Here is a 26,740-nt window from a genome sequence, read left to right on the forward strand (position 1 = left end):
CGTGCGATGACTTGCATATTACGCGAAGAAGTGCGAAAACGAAACTGCTCTGGGTGGATGGCTCAAGGCTATGTAACGCCAATAAGAAATTCTATTTTAAACCACTGCGTAAAAATCGGAACCCAACATTTCAGGACCAACTCAGTCCCTTTATCAAGGATGGTAGATATGCGAGCCAGCAGCAGCAGGCAACTGCCTTTGCTTCGATTCAGAACCCAACCCGGACTCCCGCCAAAGATGCTGTAGTTCAAACCGGGGAGGTGCTCCACGATGATTCCTGTATGCTGACGTCGAACAACACAGTCTGCAGCCCAATGATTCGTATCTGCGGTGGCAGTGTTGTGAAAAAGGCGGAGTGAAGAAAAAAATTGAAGTCTGTTTGGGCACTAATCAAATGCGAGGTAGGTGCGCAGCACTGCCACGGCCGCTCGATGAAACCTTGTGCGCTTTCCTCGAGGACCTTGGCACTGCTTACCCCTTATATACATACTTTTCTATGCATTTTACATATTGTTAAGCTCAGGGCTTAAAGTCAGGAGTCCTTGGGGGAAGGGGGGGGGGGGAGGGGGGGTTCTGAGACCCCCCGCCAGCATGTAAAAGGGGTTTGAGACCCCTCAACTCTGACTTGTATAAGGAATGCATGAATACAAAGCTGTCATCCTTTTTTCTTCTCAGTGGTTGTCAGAAAATTTAATTCCTATTGTTTCGGCATTTTCTCAGTACGTTTTAAAAGGCATTAGCATACTTTCTAAAATCGGAGGAGGGGAAAAATGTTTTCTCCCCTTATATTTGTATAAAACGATGTGGGAGGCAAGCCCCCAGCCGCTTTCTCTCTTCACCGTTATTTTCCTTTATTCCCCTCAATAAAGCACTGGTTAGGCTTCTTCTCTTCTCTCCTTCCCCATCCCCAGTGCAGAGTAGCAGGCCAGATTTGAATTATTCCGGCCAACCTCTCTGCCTTTTCCTTTCAATAAATCCATCTATCTATCAACCGTTTTGGTTTGATATAAAACGTGCTCATGATTCCACTCTCTGTACACTGCTTAACTTTTTTTTTTTTTTACATTTTAGTGTATATGAGCGAACACTGTTTAATTTCATTTTAGCAGTTCAGTGCAGATCAACGAACATAGTTTTGTGCGCTGGGCCGCGGCGTCTACAACTGTGACACGCCCCCACTCTCTCACTGGGTGCACCCATTGTGTGCACCTGTGGCTGCTCCGCCCCTCCTCAGCTAAAACGCGTGGAATGAGCGTAAAATTGTAAATTGGTTTATAGGAAATGGATGCAATATCTGTAATACTTCTCCGTAGACACCTGAACTATGCCGTAAAAGAAGGGAAAGGTAGGAATGAAAGCGGAAATTTAAGAGAGAAAGATGTGCTGTAGTAGAGGGCTACGTAGTAATTTCGACCGCCTAGGGATCTTTAAAGGGCAGCTGAAGAGGTTTTAGAATTCAACTAAAGTAAAGGAGTCGAATCTGTGAAGGCTGATGGTAAATCCCGCCAAGTCGTTTTGTGCTAGCATTTAAATTGGCGCCGTAATCATAGGATAAAACTGGTTCGGCATTCAGGCTTCTCCGTAGCAAACAGTGCGGAGTAGGCACAGGCATGATGACGTCGTCTGCGGATGTGATGCATTTCAGACGCATAAACGCTTACACTGAAGAAAATACCATCGACGCGGAGGTAAAGGCGGCGAGGCGTTGTTTGGCGGCATCTGGCGACTCATAAAAGGAATTGGGCGAAAGCAGTTGAAATTGCAAACATCAGAAATAATGACGTCATCGTGAAATTTTTCCGCATTGCTTTGCTGTTGTGAGGAGAAGCCTTAAGGTCTTCGGAACTTTAATAGTTGATTACATGATATCTATAAATAGCAGCACAAAACAAGTTATTTAGCTCAATGTGCAAATTTCATATATTCTGATGCATGCGTACATATCGTGCATGCATCTCACGAAATTGTCAAAAACGTGTTTCGGCTTTCCTTTAACGAGCACATGACATCGCACAGCACACGGACGCCTCTCCGTTTAGCCTCATCGAAGCGCCGCCGCCAGTGGTCGTGTTCGGGGATGAAGAATATTTTCGAAGAGATATGTGCATGCCTTTCATCGATTCCTCTCGAACAATTGCAGAAACAGTTTAGCGGTAAAAATGCCTTAATGAATAAGTTTGACTCAGTCGTTCTGGCTGAAGCGCCACTGGCCTATGATGGCCGCTTGAGTGAAACAAAGGAGCTGAGTTAAGCATTTCTATACAGTGCAAGAAAGCATGTCTAGCTGGAATTCGCTTGATTGGACTCTCCGTGCCTAAACAGAATGTGACGCTCTCTGTCACTGCGGCGCGTTGTCGGCTTGGCAGTGATTTATGCTCACCGAAGAGATCCGAAATTACGTGATAGAGTGCTTCGCAAAAGTGACACGGAGTTTGCTCAACTGAAATTAGCCGATCGTCGACAGTCAGTAAATGACTGGGCAGAGCTCGGCAGCCGATATGCCGATCAGCCAATGCAGGCCCAAAGGTGGGCCCTGGTTGGCCGCCAATCACGCTGCTTAATAGTTGGCTAAAGACTTCTAGCCACCTATTGGCCAATGGTAGAGAATTGGTCAGCACTCAACGCTGTCTCGGCGCAGTTATTCACAATGCCGGGTCCACCGCAACGCTTTTGTGACGGTAGGATCTAGTATTTCCTTGGCACTGGAGTTCCGTACGCATTGCTAACACGATTTATTCTCTCTACGGCGGTAAATCAGGTTCTCGCTAGCAGAACGCGGTTGTAAGCGGTGAGTGAACACCGCCTTCTTCGCATAGCGGCGACGGCTGTAAACACAGAGGTGTATGCCCAGCGAGCACCTCGCGTCGCATTGCCTCTTGCCCCTTGCTTCCACTTCCCACTCCCTAATCTCCGATGTCGGTGCCAATCTTTCCTTCCCCTCCTCCTCTCGTGTATCTTCCCGCATCTTCTAGGGCTATAGATGCCGCGATGTCGGATACGGGGCACTAAAATTGTTGTCGCTGTGAGGAATTACATACCTAGCGTTTAAGATCCCTTATCTAAACGCAGGCTTGAAATAAATTGTGCAAGCGAAACATTACTGACCCTGCTGCAAGGGACTAAAACGAAGTGGCTGTGTGTGATCTAATGTAACACAAACTTACATCTAAATTAAAAATTAGAATGAGAAAACTTTGCTAAAGCAGAAGAGAAAAGATTACTATGTTTTTAAATCTCAACTATGCATCCTTCACTCCATTATGACGCATTGCAGCGACTGGAATTATTTTGGGACATTCAGCAAATTTATGCACATCGCTTGATACACATGAATGTTCATCATATAACTGAGCGTTCCTTTAAGCCAAAATATATATTTTTGGCCCCGCTTGTTGACAAAGGTTATAAAGTCTATCAGCTCTACTAGTATAAAAAGAATAAAATTTATCTAGGCACCTGGAATATTCCCAATGCGCCAAAATTTATGCCTGTAATTTTCCGCGAGTAGATTCCTCTGAAGGAAAGTTACTGTTCATTAAAGTAGAGTGCGCGACATTTCGACATTTGTGTAACTGTACCATTACAATGCATTTTTTTTTACTTTCGTTTAATCACTCGCGTGGTTTCGAAAAAACTAAGCTTTAATAACTTTCATGCAAATAATGTAGCCTGGAACACAGACTATTAATAGATATCTCTAGAAAAGCAAAAAAGCTTGTCATATGCAAAGAAAGCGCTAAATAAGTTATTAAATTCAAACAAATAAAAAGCGAAGTAGTTGCCGCTACTGCGACTAGGGTTCATGGGCAATATATCATATGTTTGCGACACTTTATCGTCGACGGACCTCTAAGACAGCCCACCGAGCGCATGTGGGTGAACGAAGTGCGCCGTCAGCTTTTCAACCTTCGTTATCGCCTGACTCCGCGAGGCCGTCTTTGCCATCGCGATTCCACACCGGACATCGTGAGGCCCCGAGCTGGTGCGGACACTTGAAGGCATCCCGGAATTCCTTCAGGTCCAGAAGAGCGAGGTTCACGCGAGTGCTGGGCGGCAGGCCAAGCCGGTATTGCATGCGTTCGCGAACCTGAGCCTCCTCGCTCTTTGGAGGGCAGAAGCCCGCAGCGTAGTTAATGAAAAATAGTTGCGTGATGGTAAGGTCAGCCGACCGGCGACCAGGCACGAAGAGAGCACCACGCGAAAAATGGCGAAAAGCCGCCAACAAGGGCTTCACCGCGGCGTTGTCAGCAAGAATATCAGCCAGGAAGTCGCGCACGTTGGCGGCGGAGACATTTGACCTCCGGACTCCACGCTTGTACCGCCTTAGGAGGCAGTACTGAAGCGCCTGGAACCGATCCTGGGTCCAGCTTGACCACTGAGGGTCATCCATGGAGGCCAGGAATAGTGCCCTTGTCACGTCTGCCGCCAACAACGAGAACAGTGTGGCAGGGTAATTGGCTCGTGTCACCAATGATGCAGAAGCCACGCTGCTCGAGGTTAAGTAGAGCCCGAGTGTCGAATCCGGTGAACGCGTCCACGCAGAGTTCAACTCTGTTGAGCGTTCACTGAAACGTGCGTCGTAATTGGCGCCGTCGGGACTGGATGCCCAGTATTTCTCCAGGCTCTTGGCGAGGAGCTCTCCGTAGTAGCTGACGAGATTGTCGGGACGGTAGGTGGCCTTCACGGACGCGTAGTAGTGGTCGATGTCTTCTTCACGCTCTTGACCGGCCAGATATCCGACATTTAGCGCTTTAAGCCGCTTGATGGCGTTCGTAGTGTCCGTGCTTTGGAGCCACGTGGTGCCTGTACGGAATGTGTGCGCTAGCGAAGACACCATGCTCTTGGTTGTCGCGGCCCATTGACGGTCCAGATCAGTGTTCTTGGCAAGGATGTCTCGTAGAACCCACCTGAAGCCGTGTGGAAAGAGTCGGTTCACCAAGTGGAAGCAGCTCTGCAACCTCGCGTCTATAAAATTTTGGAAGCTCGGGTAACCTATGCTAATCAGGTCGTGCGGTAGCGATTCCTGAGGAAGCAGCGGGGCTACAGCGACGACCACCTGCACACCGAGAAAGTTGAGAATCGTTCGCGGAGTGTTCGTGCGCAGAATTGCGTACAGCTTGCTAGCGTAGACGGGATTGAGAACCACCACTTCACCTTCGTCTCCCTTACGTAGGTGTAAGAGATAGGCATCCACGCGGAATTTAGGCAAACGTGGAAACTTTTTGACCGGGTAGGTGACGTCCTTCTTCCAAGCAGCTTTGTTGAAAGGCTGTGATGCTTCCAAAAGCTGCGACTCGAAACGCGCCACATCATCGGCCAGTGCATTGCTATTGGGCAGTGTCTTCCAGAGGGTCAAAACCTGCCTAATTATCTCACTGTAGGGCAGAGACCCGTTGTTCTTTTGCATCTCGTACTGCACGAAGAGAAAACTCCTCGGCACGTCCATATGGAGGACGTAGGAGCCGCTGTCCAGTAATTTCTTCAAAAAGACGTAGAAAATGGGAAAGACGGCCAGTTGTCGGTCAATCAGCTTGAGGACTTTGTCGAGCCGGAAAGTCTGCTGAGGAGGTAAAGGTGGCGGCTCAGCATAGGGCCAGTCTGCGAGGCCCACTTCTCGAAGCAAACCTCTGACGCCGTCCCATTGGGCGACGTCCTTGACTGCCGTGTTGTTGAGGCAAGCGTTCAGCACAAGACTCGAGTGGTCCAGGAAGGAGTGCTCTCCGTGATCGGGATTTGCAAAGGCTTCTGCTGGCATTGCGTGCAGGTGTTCTTGGAGGTACCTGCAGTGAATCCCGTTATTCCTGTGTTAATTAGCTACGCTGAACTACACTGCATTTCTTGTTAAGGAATCGTGCTGTCACCAAGCAGTAATGTGGGGTGTTCAGTGACCGAATTTTTAAATATTTAAAAATGAATATTAAACAGTCAGCCGCAACGGTTATCGGTTCCAATGAATTCCTTCATTTTTTTTTTCTAAATGCACTTAAAGCCGTAGTCCGTCCGGGTAAATTTCTGTGTAATGTCAGCGATTGTGTGTCTTGTCTTTTCGTTTTCTTTTCTGTACCATAGTGCACTTGTCAAGCTAAAGCATGATACCTAAGCCTCCTCAAGTTTGCGCGAGGGCACTGTGTACAGAACATACTGGATAAAATGCACGACATGGACGCATACCTGCTAGCTGCCTCAAGGCAGGCTGCACTCTCACACTCTGAGACAGGGGCTTTTAGAGAAGCGACATAAATATTTTGCGTTTTTTTTTTCCTTGCAAGAAGCTGCCCTCAATTTTTGTTTTATGGTTGGAGATGTAGCCAGGCATTGAATTGTGTTGACTGGGGTCGTGAGCCCATGTACAGTTTTCTCCGTTGTGCAAGAGTATGGGTGATTGTTCGAGCATGCATCTCCTAATCTCGATCAATGTATGCTAATAGAGTCTGTAACTAACGACGTGGGACTGTTTTATTGCCTTTAGAGCATTAGCTCTACTGCTACCATACTTGGAGGTCAAATGACGCCGGGATTTCACCTCTAATGAAGGAATGCAGTCGCTAGTCACGTACGCTATCACAGTGGCAGCGGTGCCTCTCCGGGCGCGTCGCCGTGTGTACAAAATATCGATGTGCAAATTTATTCGGCTATGACGAACACGACGGTGACCCCCAAACTTGGCCTGAACAGCCCCAAGTTTTTGGCCCGGCATCCTTAAAACTTAACCTCGGCCGACAGCGCCGGAATGAACAAGGACACGGATGAATAAGGCAGTACGAGCGTTTCTTCTATGTCCTTATACATTCTTGCGTTAAGATCCTCACATGAAAAAATTGCCTAATTTTTCGTTATTTTAAGGTAAAGAAAAAATAAATTAAAAAAATCTGGAGTCCTTTAACGTGCAATAACATGGCGCTGCGCATAGTTGCTTAGCATTTCGTCTTCATCAAAAATGCGGCTGAAAGTTAAATGCGGGATTCGATCCCGCAGCCTTTCGCCCAACAGCCGATTGTCATTAACATATATCAAATTGGAAATCGATTACGGCTGACATACCTGGTGGTCTCTCTGATCACGAAGGCCCGACCTTCTGCCCTGTATGGAAGGTTCCCGCTGTGTTCCCAAGCTTCCGAACAGACGTAACTGTAGAAGTCCAGGCACGGGTTAACCTTCAAGTCGAGTATTTCGTCAACAAGACGGCTCTGCCATCGGCAAGCCTCGGTGTCGCATTCGAAAGTGGGAGTGGCTGCTCGATCGGGCACTTTGGTCTCCTCATAGTCGGACAACGTGAAAAGCGGCTTGCTCGTCGGTTGCACCCTAGGATAAGGGGTCGACGCAGGCTTTGACACTGCCGTTGGTATGTCCTCAATGCCGATTCTTCTTGTTCCCTCTATATCGGACGGAAGCCGGCGGCCATCGATTTCGCCACGGTAAATACGATGCTTGTTACTGGGCGTCAGTCCGACAACTACGAACGCTACGAAAATTGCGATCAAAATAGAAACGACAGTCAGCACCACACATTCCCAGCACGGTTGTCTAACGCTGGACACTTCCTGTATTTGCAATGCCGAGGGTTTTGTAAACGTGCTGGAGGCGCTAGGAAACCCGCCAGACGTGGCTGTAATGTCTACGTCCAAGTCTCCCGCACGTGTCGAAAAGGCGTCTAATGATCCCACTGCCATCATGAGTGACGAACTCCTGTCCAAAGAAGTTGGCCCATTATCGTGGTCTCGGTCGGGAGATGCAGTGAATGATCCCGCGGACGTGGGCTCGCGGTCCGACCAGACGCTCTTTGGTCGAGAAGGCACTGTGATGGGAGCATTGGCTATCGCAGCCTTCGTGGCTCGGTTATGGCCTTCGGTGCCTTTGGCAGCCAATGTCTTCGGAGCGCGAGTTCGGACTGAATATGTTTTCGCCGATGTGCCAACGCTCGTGGTGGCTGCCGTCTCAGCACTCGAGATCCTCGAACCATTGACCTTAGGTGCCGGAGCTTTAGGGGCAGCAGTTTTTACCACTCTGTTTTTGTTCCCTACTGTTACAGCTGCTGCAGCTTTCGGTGTAGAAGCCTTGGCTACGTGCGCTGTGATGAGTTCAGTTGGCTCAGCGTCTTCGGCCGTCTTGCTTTCGGTTAACTGTTCGTCTTCGGATGGGACCTCTTGTTCGCTCTCATTGGGTGTGTTCACTTCGGAAAAACGTGAAGATTCTGGGAACAAGGCACGCTCAAGCAAGCGGCTCGGCATTCGCAGGTTCGGACGCAGGTAAGAGAAAGGCTGGTTACTTGTCCTGTGGTCCATGCCTGATATGATGAGGTCGTTGCGCAAGCGGAAATGAGATTATAGAACGAAGACCGAGGTGCAGATCGACTTAAGGCTTGCTGGAAGGAGACGTCCTCACGGGAAACCGTTGAATTCCGAATAGGCGATTAGAAAAAAAATTGCTCGCGCCCATCACGGGCACGCACTTTCGTTTCTTCTACTACTTTCGTTTTGCCACGCCGTTCTACTGACGATCGAAAATAGTTGGAAACAATGTGTTGAAGAGCGAAAGCTTTAGCAGTTAATAATTGCTAGACGAATAAAAAAAATGCGACGAACATAGCACATTAGAATGTGTTATTTAGTCTATGGATGGGTGCAAGTGAACTGCAAACAAAACATATTGAAGGTTGCTTTTGAGTGACAAGAAAGACAACCAAAATGCTACTGGATTTAAAAATGAGTGTAACTACAGTACACAAAGCTTGGAGTATGCTGTAAGCCGCATTAATCTGATAGTCATTTCTTGCTCAGACGTCAGTTGAAGGGAGAAATCTGCTCATGATGTCGAAAATAATTAGTTGTGGTTTAACTCACGGTTAACCCTACTTGAATTGCGATAGCAACGGCGGAAGCTTCTTTTGCCTGCTACATTTCCCCCTATCACGCCCTATCAGTGTAAGGTGCTACATTATTGGGGACACTTAAGCTCATTCTTTAAGAGTATGACGAGAGAGCGTAAGCTACCAGCCCGCATATGAATCAGAAAGGTTCAATGCTTCTTCTTCTTCTTCTTCTTCTTCTTCTTCTTCTTCTTCTTCTTCTTCTTCTTCTTCTTCTTCTTCTTCTTCTTCTTCTTCTTCTTCTTCTTCGCGGCTGTTCAAGGTCAACCGTGGCGACCGGCCGTGAGCTACGCAACGGCTCGAAACCTGGCGCAGTATTGTTGCAATAAAACGAAATGCACGGCCTTTTATTTAAAAAAAAAGCACAGGGAGTCAAATGATAACCCGGAATCCTCCATTATGAGATGCATCATGGCATCATATGCCTCCACATGTGTACAATACGTGTGGAATTAAAAACATAAGCTTATTCTTGCGTTCTGCCCCACCGAACGATTACGTTTTTTTATTCGACGTATAATTAGCCTTCCCATAATAACGCCGTCAGCAGGGCGTCATCAAAGTCATTGCTTAATCATCAGTCTTTTTGATATCCATGGTTTCTTTATTGCACCAAACAGAGCAGTAAAGTACGTTGATGTGTATAACAAACATTATCTACAGTTTCTTCCCAAAGCTAACCATGTTTCGTATCCAGGTGACCGATACTGTAGAGCGTGATAAAGAAAATAAACTTTATCTAAATGAATATGCGAGGTCAGCGTCTTGTTGGTGGCCGCATCCCGCAGTCCAGGACTAGCGTAAAGTCGGTCAACAGTTCATCCTGCAGGTCAGAGCTCGGGGTGAGTTGGAGAGCAGTTTTCACTATGTTAGATATGTCAAGAGCGCATATAGCACGGCTATCGAACTCATGCTGCCACGACAGCCGCACTCAATATCTATCCAGATCTTTACTCATTCAGAAAATACGCAATGAATTTTATCAGAGAGATTGTGTTTCCACGCTTTGCATTTTGTCTTATCGGGCCTATGCTAATTTCTCCGTGGATGCCTACGTTGGCATTGCAGCCGCTATCGATGAACGGTGCGAAAATAGCTATCGGTAAATTCAGAACATAGCAAAATCTTCTAATGCTTGCACGCGCACTTTTAGTGCATTCACACTTCAAGAAATTAGGCAGCTTGCACTCTCGTCAGAAACTGATGACACTGCGGTGCTGTTTGCGTTTGGTCGACGCATCTGGTTGCACATACGCTCCGCTTGGTAACCGGACTCGGAACTCAAATCTTCTGCAACTCGCTGATATCCCGATGCCGACGCACCTGCTTGTGCACATGCTTTGCTGGGTAACATGGACTCTGAGCTCAAATCATTTGTTGCACCTCGCTGCCATCTCGACGCATTCTCAGCAGCCCGATATTCGGGATTGGACCGAAATCGTTGCATCCGTTCTCGAGCAGCGGCACGCATTCTTGCCTCGCTTCTCCACTTCTGGAGAGAGACTCTTTTTTGCGGCCCAATCTATCTTCGTCGGAGACACGGTCGCTCTGTCATCGGGCACCGGAGTACAGCTACTTTTAAGGCGAACGCCTTTATAGGCTCATAAGTGTCCCTGCGCGCGTGCGTGCGTCCGCGAGAACTGTCACACTTCGCGAGATTCCGCGAGATACCGCGATGCATTGAATTCAGCACCTGGCGATGTCATCAGACATGACAGAACGCAACGTTATGATTGAATGTGACGTCATCACGACGTCATGTCTGGCCATGTCTAATAACGGGAAATGACATCACGACGTCACGTCCGGTCATGTCTATAATAACCGGAATTGACGACATTATGACGTCGTGCGTTGCGCACGATCCTCGGAACAACACCCGGCTTAAACAGCATTGCTGGTAAAAAGAAAACCGGCACAGTGGAGCGTAGTCGAACCAAGAAATTTCTAATGGGAAGCGAGTACGGGGCGTAGCAGGTGCAGATTGCGACACACTCTCGCGCTGTGTATTGCACGCCGTCATCTCCATCAACTTCCACTTGTGCGCAAAAGCATTCGCACGCCCTACTCTGTTTAACTATAGTGTTAAACACTACCATTTTCCCCAGTACCTTTACATATACTTGTTACACAGTCCGCAACATGCAATGTGACGCAATTTCGTATCCTCTGCGTGTTGTGTATCCTCTAAACCCGTTTTCATTTCGAGTATTCAGCCGCCGCAGTGACTCTGTGGTTAGTGCAGTCAACTACTGAACCCTAGCAGATGGGTTCCCAGGTGGTCGAAATTTTCGCAGTCCTCCACTACAGCGTCTATCATAGCCTGAGTCGCTTTGGGACGTTAAACCCCACAAACCAAACCAAACCAAACCGTACCATCCCGGCACCTGCTTTCGCGTTAAGCAAGATGGTGAGGCTGTTGTTAGCTGTAGGTGTGGTTATCCTTGCGGATTCTGTCGGTAATTGGTCCACTGTAGCGACACTTAAATATGAAATAGAGTGCACATGTCAGGCACATGCTCACAGTCACATCTAGGGAGTACTATTCACTCCTGTGTCACCATCCGGAGTCCAGATCCGAGTCATTCAGGGAAATTAAGACAGCAAAAATTCCTCGAATTCTCCACGAGTGGTCAAGCAATAACTATCTGAAAGTGAATTCCGAGAAGATAAAGACCGTTTTATTCCGAGCAAGAAGCAATACTGGTAACACAAACTTCACCCTATTACTAAGTGGCAAAACAATTGGATCCGTGCAAAGCACAAAATGCTTAGGCGAACCTTCTTAGAATGTCTCACTTGGGACGATTCAGGGAAATTAAAAGAACAAACGTTCCTCGAATATATCCACGAGCGGTCGAGCAATAACTATCTGAAAGTGAATTCTGAAAAGATAAAGACCATTTCATTCCGAGCAAAAAACAATACTGGTAACACAAACTTCACCCTATAACTAAGTGACAAAACAATTGTAGTCGCGAAAATTAGCATAAAATGCTTAGGCGAACCTTCTTAGAATGTCTCACTTGGGACGAGCTTGCCAACCATGTTCGTAAAAAAATTAATGCATCAATAGTCTTAATTTTAAATGATTGTCCCTGCCTTTGAACATGCTCCAAATATTGTCTGACTTTTTGTATGCGTTTTGTGCCCTGCCTGCAACGATCCCGCCCGGGATTGACAGTATTCCTAAATAAATAAATAAATAAATAAATAAATAAATAAATAAATAAATAAATAAATAAATAAATAAATAAATAAATAAATAAATAAATAAATAAATAAATAAATAAATAAATAAATTAATTAATTAATTAATTAATTAATTGTCAGCACGGGCACACACTTCTAACGCGAGTAAAGGTTCGCATTTATCAAGCATTCTTTCTTCCATCACTGACTTATTGTCTCACAGTTTGGGGAACGACCACCCACACAACACATCCAAACTACTGATAGCACAAATGCGGGCAGTTCGCTAATAGAAAATACATCAAGGATTACCCACACATACTCATACTTCATTAAATTCGGTATTATAAAAACAACCTCACTGCTTCCTTTAAGAATATTATCAATGTACAAAACTGTGGTTACTACTAACAACGTAACCTCTCTCATTTCTAAAATTATCTCGTTATTCAACCGACTGTGACACCCGCTCCCATGATCCTTGGTCTCTATCCCTTTGTGGCACCAAATACGGTATGGCAATAATTTTCTTTTATTCTGCCAATATACACGAACGTGAGTGTAAATAACAACATATAGCTGAGAGGTATGATAAGGAAGAGACTGAAAACCATCTTGTACCTTTTTGAAGACGCTTAGATGAAACTTGCTCTGAATTGTGCCTAAAACTATAACGCGAGTAAATTCTGCCTATGTGAACGACTGGGTGACTTGGATGATCTGACGCTGTTGATTTATATATTTTCGTTTCTTTTGCTGTGATCACTGAGCGTTGAAAAAATAATTTTGTTTTTTTACACTGCCTCACCTGTAGCAGTATTGTGAACAGCTCAGGCATTAACGTTGCCCCAGCAAGTGGGCATAGGTGCCTCTCAAGCTACATTCAAGCAGCTTTTTCCCTACGTGCTCTCTCTCCCTTTTGTACCACTATGAGAAAGAAATAAAACCTTCAACTTCAACTCCAAGACGTGAAACCTCCTTTCTAGAAGACCAATTTCCGCACTATTAGACAATGTCCCCAAGTGAACTATGGGAGAATCCTATTTTGTTAGGGAAGTGAACAACACACTCCTTTCCTCGCTGTACCCTGGACCGCACATGACGTAATTTTCTATATCGCCACAGGCGGCACATGTGGAACACACCTGAGAAGATGTCAGGCATGTCTTTCACATCCACGCAGGGGTACGAGGAGAGCCCGTGAGCATGCGACGATCCATAGGTACCCAGAGGTACCTTTAAGTAGTCTACCGGTACCCATGAGAGCGCGAGGAAACGCAGTAGTACAAGGCGGTGAAAAGTCGCCACGGAATTTCGGTGCGCGACCGGGCGCCTTTCAGGACTTCGGCTTTGCCTAAGTGCTAGAACTCTAGAAAAAGAAACAAAAGATTTGCTGCAATTGTAACTCCAACATAAATCACAATCATACATTCATAACATTGCCATAATTGACTGAGCCCCACTTTGCTGTATTTGAAGCCTATATGATTGAAGCATCGAAGCATCCGAACCTTTCAGAGCGTGATTGCTCTCGCAACACGCAAATTAACACTTGCATCACAGATAGGCATACCCGTTACGTGACTCCTAGCATAACGGCATGTGACGGGCACCGTACCATTTGCAGTGCACGCAGTCTGCGGTATCGCATTACAAAACTAACATATGATAATCTGCACCGCTACGTGGGCGCCGTTCAACAAGCGGCTATGCAAAGAACATAGGGGCATGTGAATCTCTGTTTGTAATTGAGCTCAGGCATGACGGTTTCACGATTACCTTGCTCAACTCTTATTCAATAGCTATGCACGCGCCTTTTCTCCATGAATAAACCACTTGTAAGCACACGCCATTCGACTGCTTTATGTATGCGCGCATGATGAAAGAGTCGTTGCGTTCACATGCGGGCGAGTGGGAATAATTGGTCAACGTGCGCGTGAGGGGCAGAAATAACGCCCCCGCTCTCCGTAAATCATCGAGGTGCTGCTGTCGAAGGCCGTCGGAAGCCGTGACCACTGGGGCGGACGTCGACCACTACGACGGCGCCAATTAGTGGGTCTCCATTGAAGCCGTAACCTTGAAGACCAGGCTGCTCTTTCAGTTTGCTTTTTGCGCGTGGTGCAATGGCGACTTTCAAGTTCAATCGGCAGATTGCGTGTGCTTGTCAGCGATACCTTCACACGTTGGCTCCACGTGCGCTCAGAAAGTGTCAGGAGAGCAAGACAATAGCGAATGCATTTGGTGTTCCGACATGTTCGTACGTCGAGGTGCTGCTGGGAAAGATATCGGACAGGCCGACTTTAGGAGCACTGAGCCACCAAGTACGGGCGGATTTTTGGAACCGCCTGAAGCGAGAGAAGGGGGGTCTGCCTTATTTTCATAATATATTTATTGAACCAGTTCGTTGAAAGAATTCCTCAACTCACAGGCGATGATTACAAGTTATGCGACAAAGCAGGCATTAGCAATGCGCTTGCGGTACGGGTACCAACACAAATCCCACCGCGGTGGATCAGTGGCTTGATCGCTCGTGACGACCAAGCTGAGATACCCGAGTTTGACACTGGTACACATTAGAGCGGCGTATTGACACAAACTCAGGAAAACAGAGGACGGGGGTGAAAATACAAGACCCCCTTGTATGTACTGCGTAATGTCGGGCACGCGAAAGGTCCGCAGGGGATAGAAATGAAGTGAAGCCAATTTCTACTACGTCCTTAGAGCTTGAGTTGCTTTAAGATGTTAACGCCTCTGAATAAAGTCAAAATGCCTTAACTTAGACTGTGGAGACAAAACTATGGTTAAGAAATGTCGTTATTTTGCTATGCGCCCTATAAATATTCTTCTTTTTGACCTTAGGGGCGATCAATTTGATTGACGCAAGATATTCGTTACATCCGAGTCTTTCGTTATGTCCGAACCGTTTGTTATTTCTTTCTTCCGCCTACCCCCCTCCCTCCCTCCATTTTGCCACTTGTCAACCGTGTTAACTGACAGGTGAGTCGTTAGTGTGCAAACCGTGGTAGGTATAGCAGGCGTCGTGATTCTGTAGCCTTTGTCACCTGACAAATTGCAAAGCTTTCAAAACCACAACACTGTTTCTTGACACGTGGAAGATGCTTCTGAACCGCGACGCTACTTTTTTGGCAGGTTGAAGATGCTTCAGAACCACGGTGCTACTTTTTTTGGCCGGTTGAAGAATCTTCAGAATCCCGACGTCTCTTTTTTGGCAGATGGAAGAGACTTCATAACAACGACACCATTTCCATTGTGGTGAACCTCTGACTGCTGAGATGATGCAAAAAGTCGATATCGGTGTTTCTTTAACGCCATATGTTTCTGGCAGCCAGATATTTCTTGACCATGCATAGTCTCTACGACACTGGCCTCACAGACTAAGCTACAAGGAATTTCATGATGATATATAAGTTATCTCGCTAGGTAATCTGCTGCACCATTCTTTGCTTAAGGCCTCTTTTCAAGGCCTCGCGGGGTCCGTTGAAACAATGGCTCTTTCTCGCAACGAGGCACACAGAACAAGCGGTCTTCTCCTGTCACACCGAGCTCGCTGTAGACATTACTCCTCGGCAGCCTTGCTTTGTGGGGGATCTCGAGCACTGTATGGCGCGCGTTACAAATTTTCGAATATGGCCGTCTATCTCGTGCAGATCAGCACAGAGCCGGGGTCGTCAGTGTACACAAGGGAGCTTTGAATTGTCCATTTAGTCCTCCTTTCGATTTTCTTTGTGCGTAAAGGGACGGAAAACAAAGGCGGCTGATCATTACATCGCGAAGGGTAGTGAACTGTTCGGCTTATGCCGTCGTGTACGTGATCTCGATGTGCAGTCACGCCCTACTTCTTTCCCTACACCGTTTATCAAAAGTTGTCTTTAGAACATCTGAAGTGCATGAAGAGCAGATATATTGTAACATTTTGCAATTCGTCCTTCGACATTCTTGTTTGCCGCTTTGCGTGTAGTCTTCGATAGCAAGAAAAGGCAAAGCTGGTGAGACTAAAATCTCGATGTTTATTCGGCATAAACGCTTGCCAGTCGTTCGTAGTAATCTAACGCGCGGCACAACTTAGATGCTATTAATAACCCGTACTTCCGAGTAGTCGTCTAAAGTGTGCTGTCATATCATTTGGAAGCCGAGTTCAGATTCTACTGGGGCAGGCTTTTTTGTAACTTTAATTTATTTCGACGCGTGCTGGACAAATGAGTGCGGTGAGAAACGACGATTGTGCATTGTCTCTTGACATGAGACCCCTCGCAATGTGCCGCTCGCTCCTGGTTACTGCGTTTCGATGAAGGTAATATATCTCGCTTGGTGCTATGCAATGCCAGGGCCGTTTATATTCTACACTTCTCCATTACGACGCATTTCTTTCTTTCTTTCTTTCTTTCTTTCTTTCTTTCTTTCTTTCTTTCTTTCTTTCTTTCTTTCTTTCTTTCTTTCTTTCTTTCTTTCTTTCTTTCTTTCTTTGTCCAGTCTGCCCATATTCATTTCATTGAAACGTGACTAAACTGCCAATCCAGAGGAACGAGGGCACGTCTGGTTATGACAAGCAAGCATCATTAAGCCACCCGCCTTGCGTCCACCCTACACCAACGAGAGCTTCCGATATTGGGGATAGCTCCCAGTTTTACGTGCAGAACATCAACCTTTGTGATATGTTGTTATAAACTCAAACTTTTTACACTTTATTTATAACATTGTTTCAAAGAGAGCTTTGCAAATTTCTGACGAAGTGAAATTGCACGAACTGCCATTGCACCAGCGTTTTGTGCAGAAAGTTTCGCAAAGGTCACTGACCAAGAAAGCGCGGAAAGGTCTGGTTTTGGTGTGTGCGCGTGTGCGGGTCCATGGCATACGTCTGCTGCTACGGGCGATGAGGCTCATTTAACAGGCACAGGCCACGAGGTGGCTGGTCTAGCTGGCGTTATGACGCGCCGCCGCCACTGCATGCGCAAATACAGCAGAGAGCCTATGGGAGGCCCGATGTGTCACCTCTCCAGCCTTGGGGTAATTTAGCTTGTGCTAAACATTACAACTTCTCATCACTCTTGAAGAACATTCAACGCCTTGAGCAGCTCTTGCTTTTTAAGCCGAAAGTGGCGGGCTCTGATTTGTGCCCAAGCTATTTCATTAGCCTAGAGAGAATCAAGTAACTTTTTGTTTTGTGAAGGAACGAGTCGCAATGATGCTCCGAGTGCTGCGCGGATCGAAAGATCACAAATTGTGCAGGGGCACGAAACGGCCTGTTCCTGCCAGTGACGTCTGTTCCGGGGATGTGGTTCGCAACACACTTATGATTAACCCTTTTTGTTGTTTAATGTGATATGTTTTGTAAAAGCGTGAATAATGGTTCGCACCAAGCAAGAGTAACAAAGTGGATTCTTTCATTTCCTCTTCCTCTCTTCAATCCTCTTCTTCGATCCGATGAAGCCACAACTCCACCCGGAACCTTCATTTCACTAAAATATTACCATTACCTGAACGAGGACCAGAATAGAGGAAAGTAACTTTTATTAATGTAATCAGACTTCAGTATGTGTTCAAATGGTCGAATAGTGTTATTTTTTAGTACCTATTTGAAAGGGCGTTGGAAAGATCTATCTGTGAAGATTTTTTTATATGAGTGTGGTATTAGCTTGTACTCTAAACTTATGTTGTGTTTGATACGATGTCTTCGTGCTGCGCTATGAAAGTTATTTTAACTTCCACCCTGTACTGGCCCAACAAAGGGCGAACAGTATTAATTAATAAATAATAAATAAATTATCTAGACCTCTCCCCCAGGGAACCCCTCATTGCATGGGCCGCTCTGAGACGTTAAACCCCATAAACTATAGTTCAGTTCACCATTCCGGTCATTCCTAGCTTACATCAAGAGATGTAGTCACATTTGTTCCGCTTGCTTGACATCTATATTCCATCTCTGCATTACCTTTGTAGCTGATTGGAAGTGTTCACTGGATTAGTTGTCAACGCTCCAAACGAGGCGAAAGTAAAGAATGAATGACTCTTCCTGCGTTTCTTTACTACTTTGGATGTAATTTTAGTACATAAAACTTTCTATCTCTTAAAGGCGATATTTGGCTTCTAGTGCTTGTGGTGATTTTTTGCGCTACAGTAGAGGTGTTCATTGGAGAGAAAACCGGATGAAAATTTTGGTGGACACCTAGCTCCTCAGCTCTCCCGTTAAGTGTATGATGCGACTCAATATCGATTTCCAACTAACCCTCGCATCTCAAAAGAACTTCCCAACATGGCAAGTTTTTCCAGCTCGACCTTGTCACACGGTTTCGTGACGTCACAGTACCTGCCGACCAATAAGTGCCCGACTATTTCATCTGCCAACTTCAACTTGTCAGACGCTTGAGCGTGATCTTTCATCTCACATTGCCGATAGCGGCCTCATTCGAAACAATATCGCGCTGGCCAGAGTTGAACGTGGGCCCTCCAGCTTATTAGCCGAGCTTTCTATCCATTGAAGACATATAAGCGTCCTTTTCTTCACACTGGGAGCCGAGGCTATAAGGAAAGAAGATGTGCGAGTTGCGAGAGTATATGCATACGAACTTTTCCTTGACGGTATGAGGAATGTGAAAAGGGCAGATCATAGGAGTAAGCCATAGATGCAGGGAGGTCCTAAAACCATGCATATGCAAATATCGCTTTTTGGGCTTTTCAGGTATGTGCACGAGAAAATGACCGGGCAACGCTGCTTATGACGCTGCAGTTTTACATCGTGGGAACTGCTCGGGTGAAATACAGGGTGTGTCCGGAAAGTAATGAAATTTTATCGGCAGAAAAAAAATTATTCAAGACACTATTACAGACCTTTAAAATTCGCTTAAGCAGTCCTGTTTGGCATCTACACATTTTTACCGGCGACTCTGCCATGCACTGTAAGCATTCTGCAGAAGGCGTTGACAGGGACCTCGTTTAGAGCCTTTGTCTCGGCGGTTTGGGTCCCTTCGATATCCAAAAACGGACACCTTTCAGGGCGCTCTTGGTTCTCGGGAACAGGAAGAAGTTTGGCAGAGCAAGGTTAGGACTACAGAGTGGCCGGGGAAGCGTCGCCAAGTTGTGCTTGGCCAGAAACTCGCGTACGCGAAGAGAATATCTCTGGAAATGTCGTGGTGCAACTCCCAGGTATGGGCGATCTCCTTTCGCGCTCGAAGGACCATTTTTTCTCAGTCTCTAGAGCACATTCACCCGATAGACAGCGTTGACTGCCTGTCCTTACGGTATAAATTTAATGTAAATTGCAAACTTGGCCTCAGAGACGGCCATTTGCATCGTTGCCTTCTTGGGGCGAGGGGCTCTGAGGTATGCCATCCGGTCAGTTCACGGGGCTAAGAGAACAAGAGTTTAGCGCTATGAGAATAGGACAAAGCGGATTTCCCGTACACTTGCTGAATAATTTGATAGGTCTCGGCAAGACTATCATTCATTTTAACACAGAACTCGATCGCGTACCGTTGTTCGCGTGCGGATGCCAACGCACGTCGTGACAAGGGGCACATGGCAACAGCGATCATGACGCTACTAGAGCTCAGATCAGTCTACGCTAGGCAGTGATGGAACGTGGAACGTCCCCCTAGCCTAAACCGACCAATCCGAGTGCGGTAGGATCGTCTACAGCGCCAGAAAAAAAAATTATTGCTTTACTTTCCGGACACAACCTGTACGCACCTGTACCATGTGCCCCAGTATCCCAGTACCCCTGTACCCCTGTACCCCTGTAACCTTTTAACGTATACCCTCCTGTATGCGCCCCTACTCCGGCTGGCAGCGGCGAATCCTGTGAAGCTTCTTACAGCTCATGTACGAGAGAGAGGGGAATACTATAGAGACGAGATAAAAATGCAGCAAAGCAAGGAGCACATAACGCGCACTGCGAAGGGGCACAGACGAAAAGGGCAGTTGAAATATCACGAGGAACACAGGCAAGGAAAAGACAGGAAAGAAAGGGGCATCCCATGACGAAGTAAATCGACCAACTTATAGCCGTAAGCATACACTTATAAGACCGGGGAGTCTATTGGACCTTTACTGATCATCCATGACCACCTTCTGCCCCTAAACAGTCTTATTACTCACCATTGATGCATCGACCTGGATAAGCATATAACCTACGCCAATCAGATGAGTCGACGTATATAAAAAGAGTTGGTTTGCATGGCGTGCAAGTGGCTAGCCCATCTGTAAGCATGTTGGGTGCTTAATTGATTGCACAGCAAACACCGGTGGCTCAAGGCATCCGCGTGCAGGGCTGAGGTTGCGAGACGAGCAGCTGGCGGGCAATTAAAAGCGGCGGGCAAGGCGGAAGTGCGGGGTGCAGTTCAGGGTCGAGGACACGCGTGCACGCCGGCTCACCTCCACGCGTCGTTCGGCCACGGATGCGACCTCATAACCAGTCACGCCTCTGGTAAACAGTTATCATGACGGTAGTCGATCAGGAGGCACGAAGACGTAATTAGCAAAAGTGAAAAGCTTAGCTACAGGCAAGCCATCGCTTGTTTGCTGCGCGAAGGTTGCTAATTTGGGGGAATTGAAGGGGACTTCGGGAAACGGTTAATGCTTAATGGAGTTTTATGTGTCAGAAAAAGATATATATCTGTATGACGTACACTTATAGGGTCCATTTTTTCCGGGTTCTATTGTTTGTTTTTTTTCGCGATCTTAGGGAGGCATTTTTTTCCGCCTCCACATCGGGTCGTGGCCAATTTTCTCCGCAAAAATTTTTGCTATTCGCGCATTTTTCGAGTGATTTTTCACGGCCAATATGTTTGACAGTTAGATATGACTTATTTTTAATGGAACATAAACTGCAAAATCGTTGTTCATTATTTTCGTAATGGTGCGTTCCTCATAAATATGTAAATTAAATCAGGCATCTTTTTTTGACTGCACACAATTATTTCGTTGCGTCCGCGGTACAGAACAGAACGGACGACAGTGCGGAGCAAATAGAAGAAGCGCAATAGAATAAGCTGTTCCCTTCCTAATGCGCTAGCACTAGACACCTAACCTGCGAGAAGCATCATATATCCGTGCCAATTAAGCCTCTGATAGTTGGTACTTGGCAGGCGACATGGCCGGATTGGTCAGTGGATTGTGTGACGTCGTGCGAGCACCCGGCATGCTCGAGTTGGCAAGCAGGGGCTTTCAATCTGGACAGCTCCTCTGATTGGTTTGGTTTGGTTTACCGAGTTTAACGTCCCAAAGTGACTCAGGCTATGAGAGACGCCGTATAGTGGAGGACTCCTTTGAGATGAAAGGGCCAGACGGGAGTCGAAAGCGGCACCCTTGGATCCCGCCTGAGAAACTTTACTCCTGTAGACCACGCAGGCACGTCTGTACGGCTTGGTTAAAGCGGTGCTTTTTATGTCTCTCACGTAAAGTGTTGAATTAGGACTGCGTGGCAATAAGAATTAAGGCATGAGATAACAGAGACACAAATAGCATATTTATGAATTACAAGCAAGAAAATGCATGTGAGCATTCGCAAAGGAGGCGCAGACTGGAGTCATACGAGCTCTAGCGTCATGCTTTTAAAGGCGGCGCTTAAGAGACCACCATATATTATGAAATCAGGTTAAGACTACGCAGGTAAGTCGCCAGGTAGGCCAAAACTAGCTGGTTTCCTGCCCTGCCGAGTGGGAACCATTTGCTTCAAGTTGTAGGAGGTAGATAGGCTAACCAAGATGAGGGTTGTCCCTTGTTACGGGTGACGATTGCCTTTTTTTTTTTATGCGATCTGGTGTGTACAACCACAGCAGTTTGGGTCGCAGCGGGAGCCCAAGTAGAGAAAGTCTGCGTAAAGTAAGAAGCACGTTAGTTTGGATTTTACGAGGAATTTGGTCTCTAAAGAGGTATGAATCGCGTGAGCTTGAACTTCGTTGGTTATTTAACTCTGCTATTCCCCAAGCAAACAAAGCGTGTAAGATAAATGTAATCGGTTTCTAATGTATCGTTACTAGAGTTCCAGAACTAAACGAATGCAAAAGTAAAGCTGGAACATTTCTTTATGGAACGCTTATCATTGCGTAATTTAATGAGGCAATTATAGTCGTTTCGGAAGCGGTGTAACAACGCACAGAAAATCTCATGCATACTAAATCAGTTCAATATTTTAAACCTTTCTATCCACTCTTAATTCCGCAGAACATAACCGCATTAGCCTTACATCATTGTCACAACGAGGTATCTACTTTTGTTGCGAGTTACATTCCCGAAATCCTCTGCACCCCTGACGGCTAAAACTTTGCCCTTGTCCTGAATATGTGTTGTAGAAGGCTTTTTCTGACTCCGTATTGTACGTGATACGCTGTGAATGATATGGTTAACTGAGATGTTGGTGCACGGAGCCTTTCGCAATTAGCCGACACGAAGGGAGCTAACTCTTGCTTGAAAGCCGGAGGCAAAATTTGCAGGACCAACGTGACGGCGAGTGCACACTAGTTCCTGGCCCTACGGAGCTGGGACGGTAGGTCAATGCCGCTTGCGGCGGGGGCTAGCCTGCCACAGAATTTTTATCTGTTGTAGGCCGTCATTGCACCCGCCACCGCTTAGGTGGTGGACGACGGCTGTTGTTTCGGCGCGCGTCTTTCTCTCCCTCTTCCTTTTCTTTCTTCTCTATTTTCTCTTCTGTCTGCACGAGGCAGCGGAGGTGGCTCAGCTACAGAGCCAGTAGCAGGCCCGTGCATTTTGTTTTCCCTCTTCCTTCAGTCACAACAACAACAACTGACTGCATAGAAAGCTCACGGCAGGGTATACACCATGGCTTGATTAAAAGCGTTGTCATTAACTACCTCTGTGGCGCGGATACTGATCTGAAAGACGTTTCTGTTGTGTACCAGAAAGAAGCGGTGTTTTGAAAGTATACATTCGCAGATGATGGTATGAGCTGATTACAAAGCAAAATGAATGCCATGCTCTTGTTTCTGCACAGTTTAGAAGATATTTTCCTCTACACAGCGCGGAAGCGTATTCGGTAGCCAAGTTAGAAACGGAATCTCAAAAAGGGAAGCGGAAGTAGATGCGAACACAAGGCAAAGCAGCCGCCTGCTGAATCACTGTCGTCGCAAGCCCTTGGAAGGGTCCGGTCCTTGACAGAGTGGAAGGAAGGCCGCTCGCGCGATTCGGAGACTCGCAACTTTGCGGCGAACACATCTCGCCCGTGACTCTGCGGCGAGTCTAGGCCGAAGCGGGTCAAGAGCATCGACTCGCCAAGAAGAAACACGGAAGACAAACGAAGGGAGCCAAATCAGGGAGGTGAACAGCGCGCTAGGCGCGAAGCAGCGGTGTAGCATACACGCTCAGAAGATGGGTGAATAGTGGCGTCTCTTTGCTATTGACACGGGGTCACGAATGTAGAGGGCGCCATTGCACTTTCGTAGATGCGTCTGTATAGGAGCATCAGTCTTCCTGCCACGTTACTCAAACAACTGCGGATACTGCAGATATATCAGAACTCGTCGACTTCACTATATGTGTCTGTATCGGCTTCATTTTGTTCGAGAGAGGACAGATCGATGAGCTTTTACAGCTGCCGTATAAACGGAAGGTTTGAAGTAATTGAATTGAATGGTGTTAAGTTAGAATCAAAGTTGTGAACATCCTCTATATCAGGATTATTGTAGCTTTCGACACAGTCATCGCCAATATTTTGTTTCTCGGCATTTAGCCCCTGCACACAAATTAAAAAGAAATGAAGCGAGCTGTTGAGGCCTCCTTTTTAACTTCAGAAACAGCGAGCTATAATATTTCCGCGGCGCGGCGTCCCGGTAGCGAAATAAGCGTAATCTCAATTCAGTGCAGCATGCTCTCTAAATACGCTCAGAACGGCCGCCAAGTTTGCTGCAAAGTTAGGGTTGTCCGCGCACGTGTTTCTTGAAATATGAACAGCCAGCCTAACGGCTACTTGAGGGCGACAAGTCTTTGCTCTGGGAAGCAATTTAGAGGAGAGCACAGCTTGTTATAGATTATGTGAGCGATTATGCAAAGTGATGTCGGCCACAGCTGTCTTCTTCAACTGCAATCGTGGAAGAGTTGAGACACCGTATACGACTCGGAAGAACTGGGTCGCCCCACTTAGCCACACCGACCGAATAGTCGTAAGGAAAGCGTGCGCTGATCCATTTGCTATCGCTCTTCTTATATGACAGCCGTACATTATGAACGACGCGAAACGTACCACAGTTCAATCAAAATTACCCGCCGGGTTTGAAATACTTGGTACACTACGATTTTCTGTGGATATCATTGCTAGTCATTGCGAGAGCTGGAACCATTTTAGATATCATATTTTCTAGAATCTAGTAACAGTATAAATGTCAATAGTAAGAAAAAGTGTCCCCATCGAGCTGTACAGTATTCGCTGCTATCTGCCGACAGATGGCTCTAATTGATTTCCGGCCGCGTTCTGGAGTACTGCTGAAACGACTGTTGGTAGAGTTGCACGATTTTTTGAAACGAATCGCATGTGATACCAAAATAAAGATGGAAGCAGATGCTGGCACATCATGCATCATGCCGCTTATGTATAACATACAGACGCCGTTTATGTACGTATTTGATAACGCTGAAAACCGCAACGCGATTCTGCCGACACCACCATGCCTGACGGTGTCAATACGTATAATTATGCAATAGAGGAACGTCAACTAGACAAGCTTTCAAGTGCGAATTTTTTTAGATTCGATATATGAATCTACGCGGCTGACTTAGATAATTTCAAAACGGAGCGCACATTTAATGCTGATGGCCTTCAATTTGGTAATCTAATATATTGCCCATTGAAATAAAAGTAGAAGAGTAGTTTAGCTAATTTTAGTTTTTAATCGTCTTATAAATAAGCTCTATAGTGTACGTGAGATGTCTGCTTTGCTTTAAAAGCCACCTGCGCAGATTGCACCCACGCATATTTCCGAGTTCTTAAAATACGAGAGTGTAAACGGTGAAAAAAGCGACCTGTTGTAGGTATGACTATAGCCGTAACTCACGCTCACGCTCACCTAGGTACGCAAGTTATTTGTTGTCAGTAATGCCGAAGGTTTGCTTACACGTTTCCTCTGCTTTTTTTTTCTTTTTTTTTTTAGAGCTAGTTCGATGATCTCTCTTTCGTTTTCGTGCTTTGTTATCAGACATGCTTCTGAAAACTTGCGCGACCCGTCTTTGCACTCCCTAAAGTGGGGTAAAAGATAGCCTTTAAAGGCAATCTTTTTTTTTTTTTACGTATCAGAAAATATTAGGATCATAAAAGACCGGAGAACGATAAGAAGGCCGTCGTTATGCAATGCATGCAGACCTTAATCAACAGTTTGAAAAAATTTCAATGGAATTAGCGTAAATGTTTTTTCTTCTTCTCGCATGAAGCTCGGCAACTTATGTGCAAGAGTGAATTCCGAGGTACAGTTACCCAAAGGTTGCGCCATAATCCACCGTGAACCTTTTGTGCCTTGCACTCAAGGAGTTGCTAACGGCGTGCCATTATATTGCGGAAAAGATGACACCCCGAGTCACACCAGCGCATATACTTATACACACCCCTATTTATGTTTATACTTATACGAAGCGGACAAGCGCATAGTCGGGGGATGTGAAGATGTTACATCGACCGCTTCAGACTCCTGCTCACACGCATTTCCACCCAAGTATGCACTGCACACATTCCACTGAGCCCTTGCATCGCAATGCAATAGCTCAATTCTTTCTGGATGCGTACGCGTGATCGAGTAGATAAGCTCTCACCATCAGGGTTGCAGTGCGAGTGCCATCCTACGCCAGTGCGGCTGCGTCGACAGGTGTGTGCAACTCCGCTTCGGGACCTCATAATGCGACGAAGGTATGCAAGTACACGTGAAGTAATGCATTCCCACAGAGCGCGCGCCGCGACATGGATTGCAGCATCCAATGGAATGTCGGTCGCGTAACACTCTCGACGCGTTCATTCACTAGCATAGTCGTTTCATTCTGATTCGGCATCCTTCCATAGCTCTGCGCTGATTCAGCATCCTATCTTTGTCAGCTCCTTATCAGCTGATGTCGAGTACTACTGAATTACTGATAGCGCTGAACACTTTTTACCTGCTCTGAAGCCGAAATCCTGCATGTTTTATCGTGTTTATTTTTTTAACTCTCACTATCTCTACTAGCTGCTTTTCTTATTCCCGAAGTTCACCTTTATTCACTGTGCACCAAAGAACATATTTTTTTCTTAACAAAGGCAATAACGACACACACAAAAAAAGGCTTGGCGACTTGCAGATAGCGTGCCGTCTCGCATTCCTTAGGTCTTGGGTTCGATTCGTATCTACGCAAATTAGGCTAATTTTCTTCGCAGATCAATTACTTTCCTTTGGTTGCAGAAAACTTCATAAAAAGTTTGGCGTAAACTCAAATATTTTGACATAACGTCACGTGAAGAGAAAGATGTTCTCGAAGTCGGTGCTGGTCACTTATTGGTCTTCAGTTGGTCCCACAATCTGTCACCCTCATCCCTCAACCCTCATCAGGAGTAGCACGCTAGGCTTACCACCAGGCAGACATCTCCTGTTGCCATTAAAATATCTCTCTCTCTCTCTGCTGTAACCGATGCTTCTGTAAGACTGAATACGTCAGAAGGTAACATAGAGATATCTTCATCACCAGCCGAACTATGAGGCC

At 46.3% G+C, this 26,740-nt stretch overlaps 2 protein-coding genes across 2 annotated transcripts in view; both read right to left on the reverse strand.

Annotated features, from left to right (window-relative positions):
* Positions 1-25,971, reverse strand: part of LOC146179187 (uncharacterized) — a 37,246-nt gene extending 11,275 nt beyond the window's left edge. Inside the window, exon 1 of the mRNA XM_084578864.1 lies at positions 25,826-25,971. Within this exon, the coding sequence (XP_084434990.1) occupies positions 25,826-25,828 (3 nt within the window). The 5' untranslated portion in view covers positions 25,829-25,971. The remainder of the gene's footprint in view (positions 1-25,825) is intronic.
* LOC146179188 (uncharacterized) lies at positions 3,902-8,282 on the reverse strand. The gene is made up of 2 exons (XM_084579593.1): positions 7,042-8,282; positions 3,902-5,780 (listed from the first exon to the last, which is right to left on the reverse strand). Exons 1-2 carry the CDS (start codon positions 8,280-8,282, stop codon positions 3,902-3,904), a joined length of 3,120 nt encoding a protein of 1,039 aa, XP_084435719.1.
* Positions 25,972-26,740: the final 769 nt, after the last annotated feature.

Source organism: Amblyomma maculatum, chromosome 9, assembly GCF_055883805.1.
Source record: "Amblyomma maculatum isolate TAMU_Amacu chromosome 9, ASM5588380v1, whole genome shotgun sequence".
NCBI lineage: Eukaryota > Metazoa > Arthropoda > Arachnida > Ixodida > Ixodidae > Amblyomma > Amblyomma maculatum.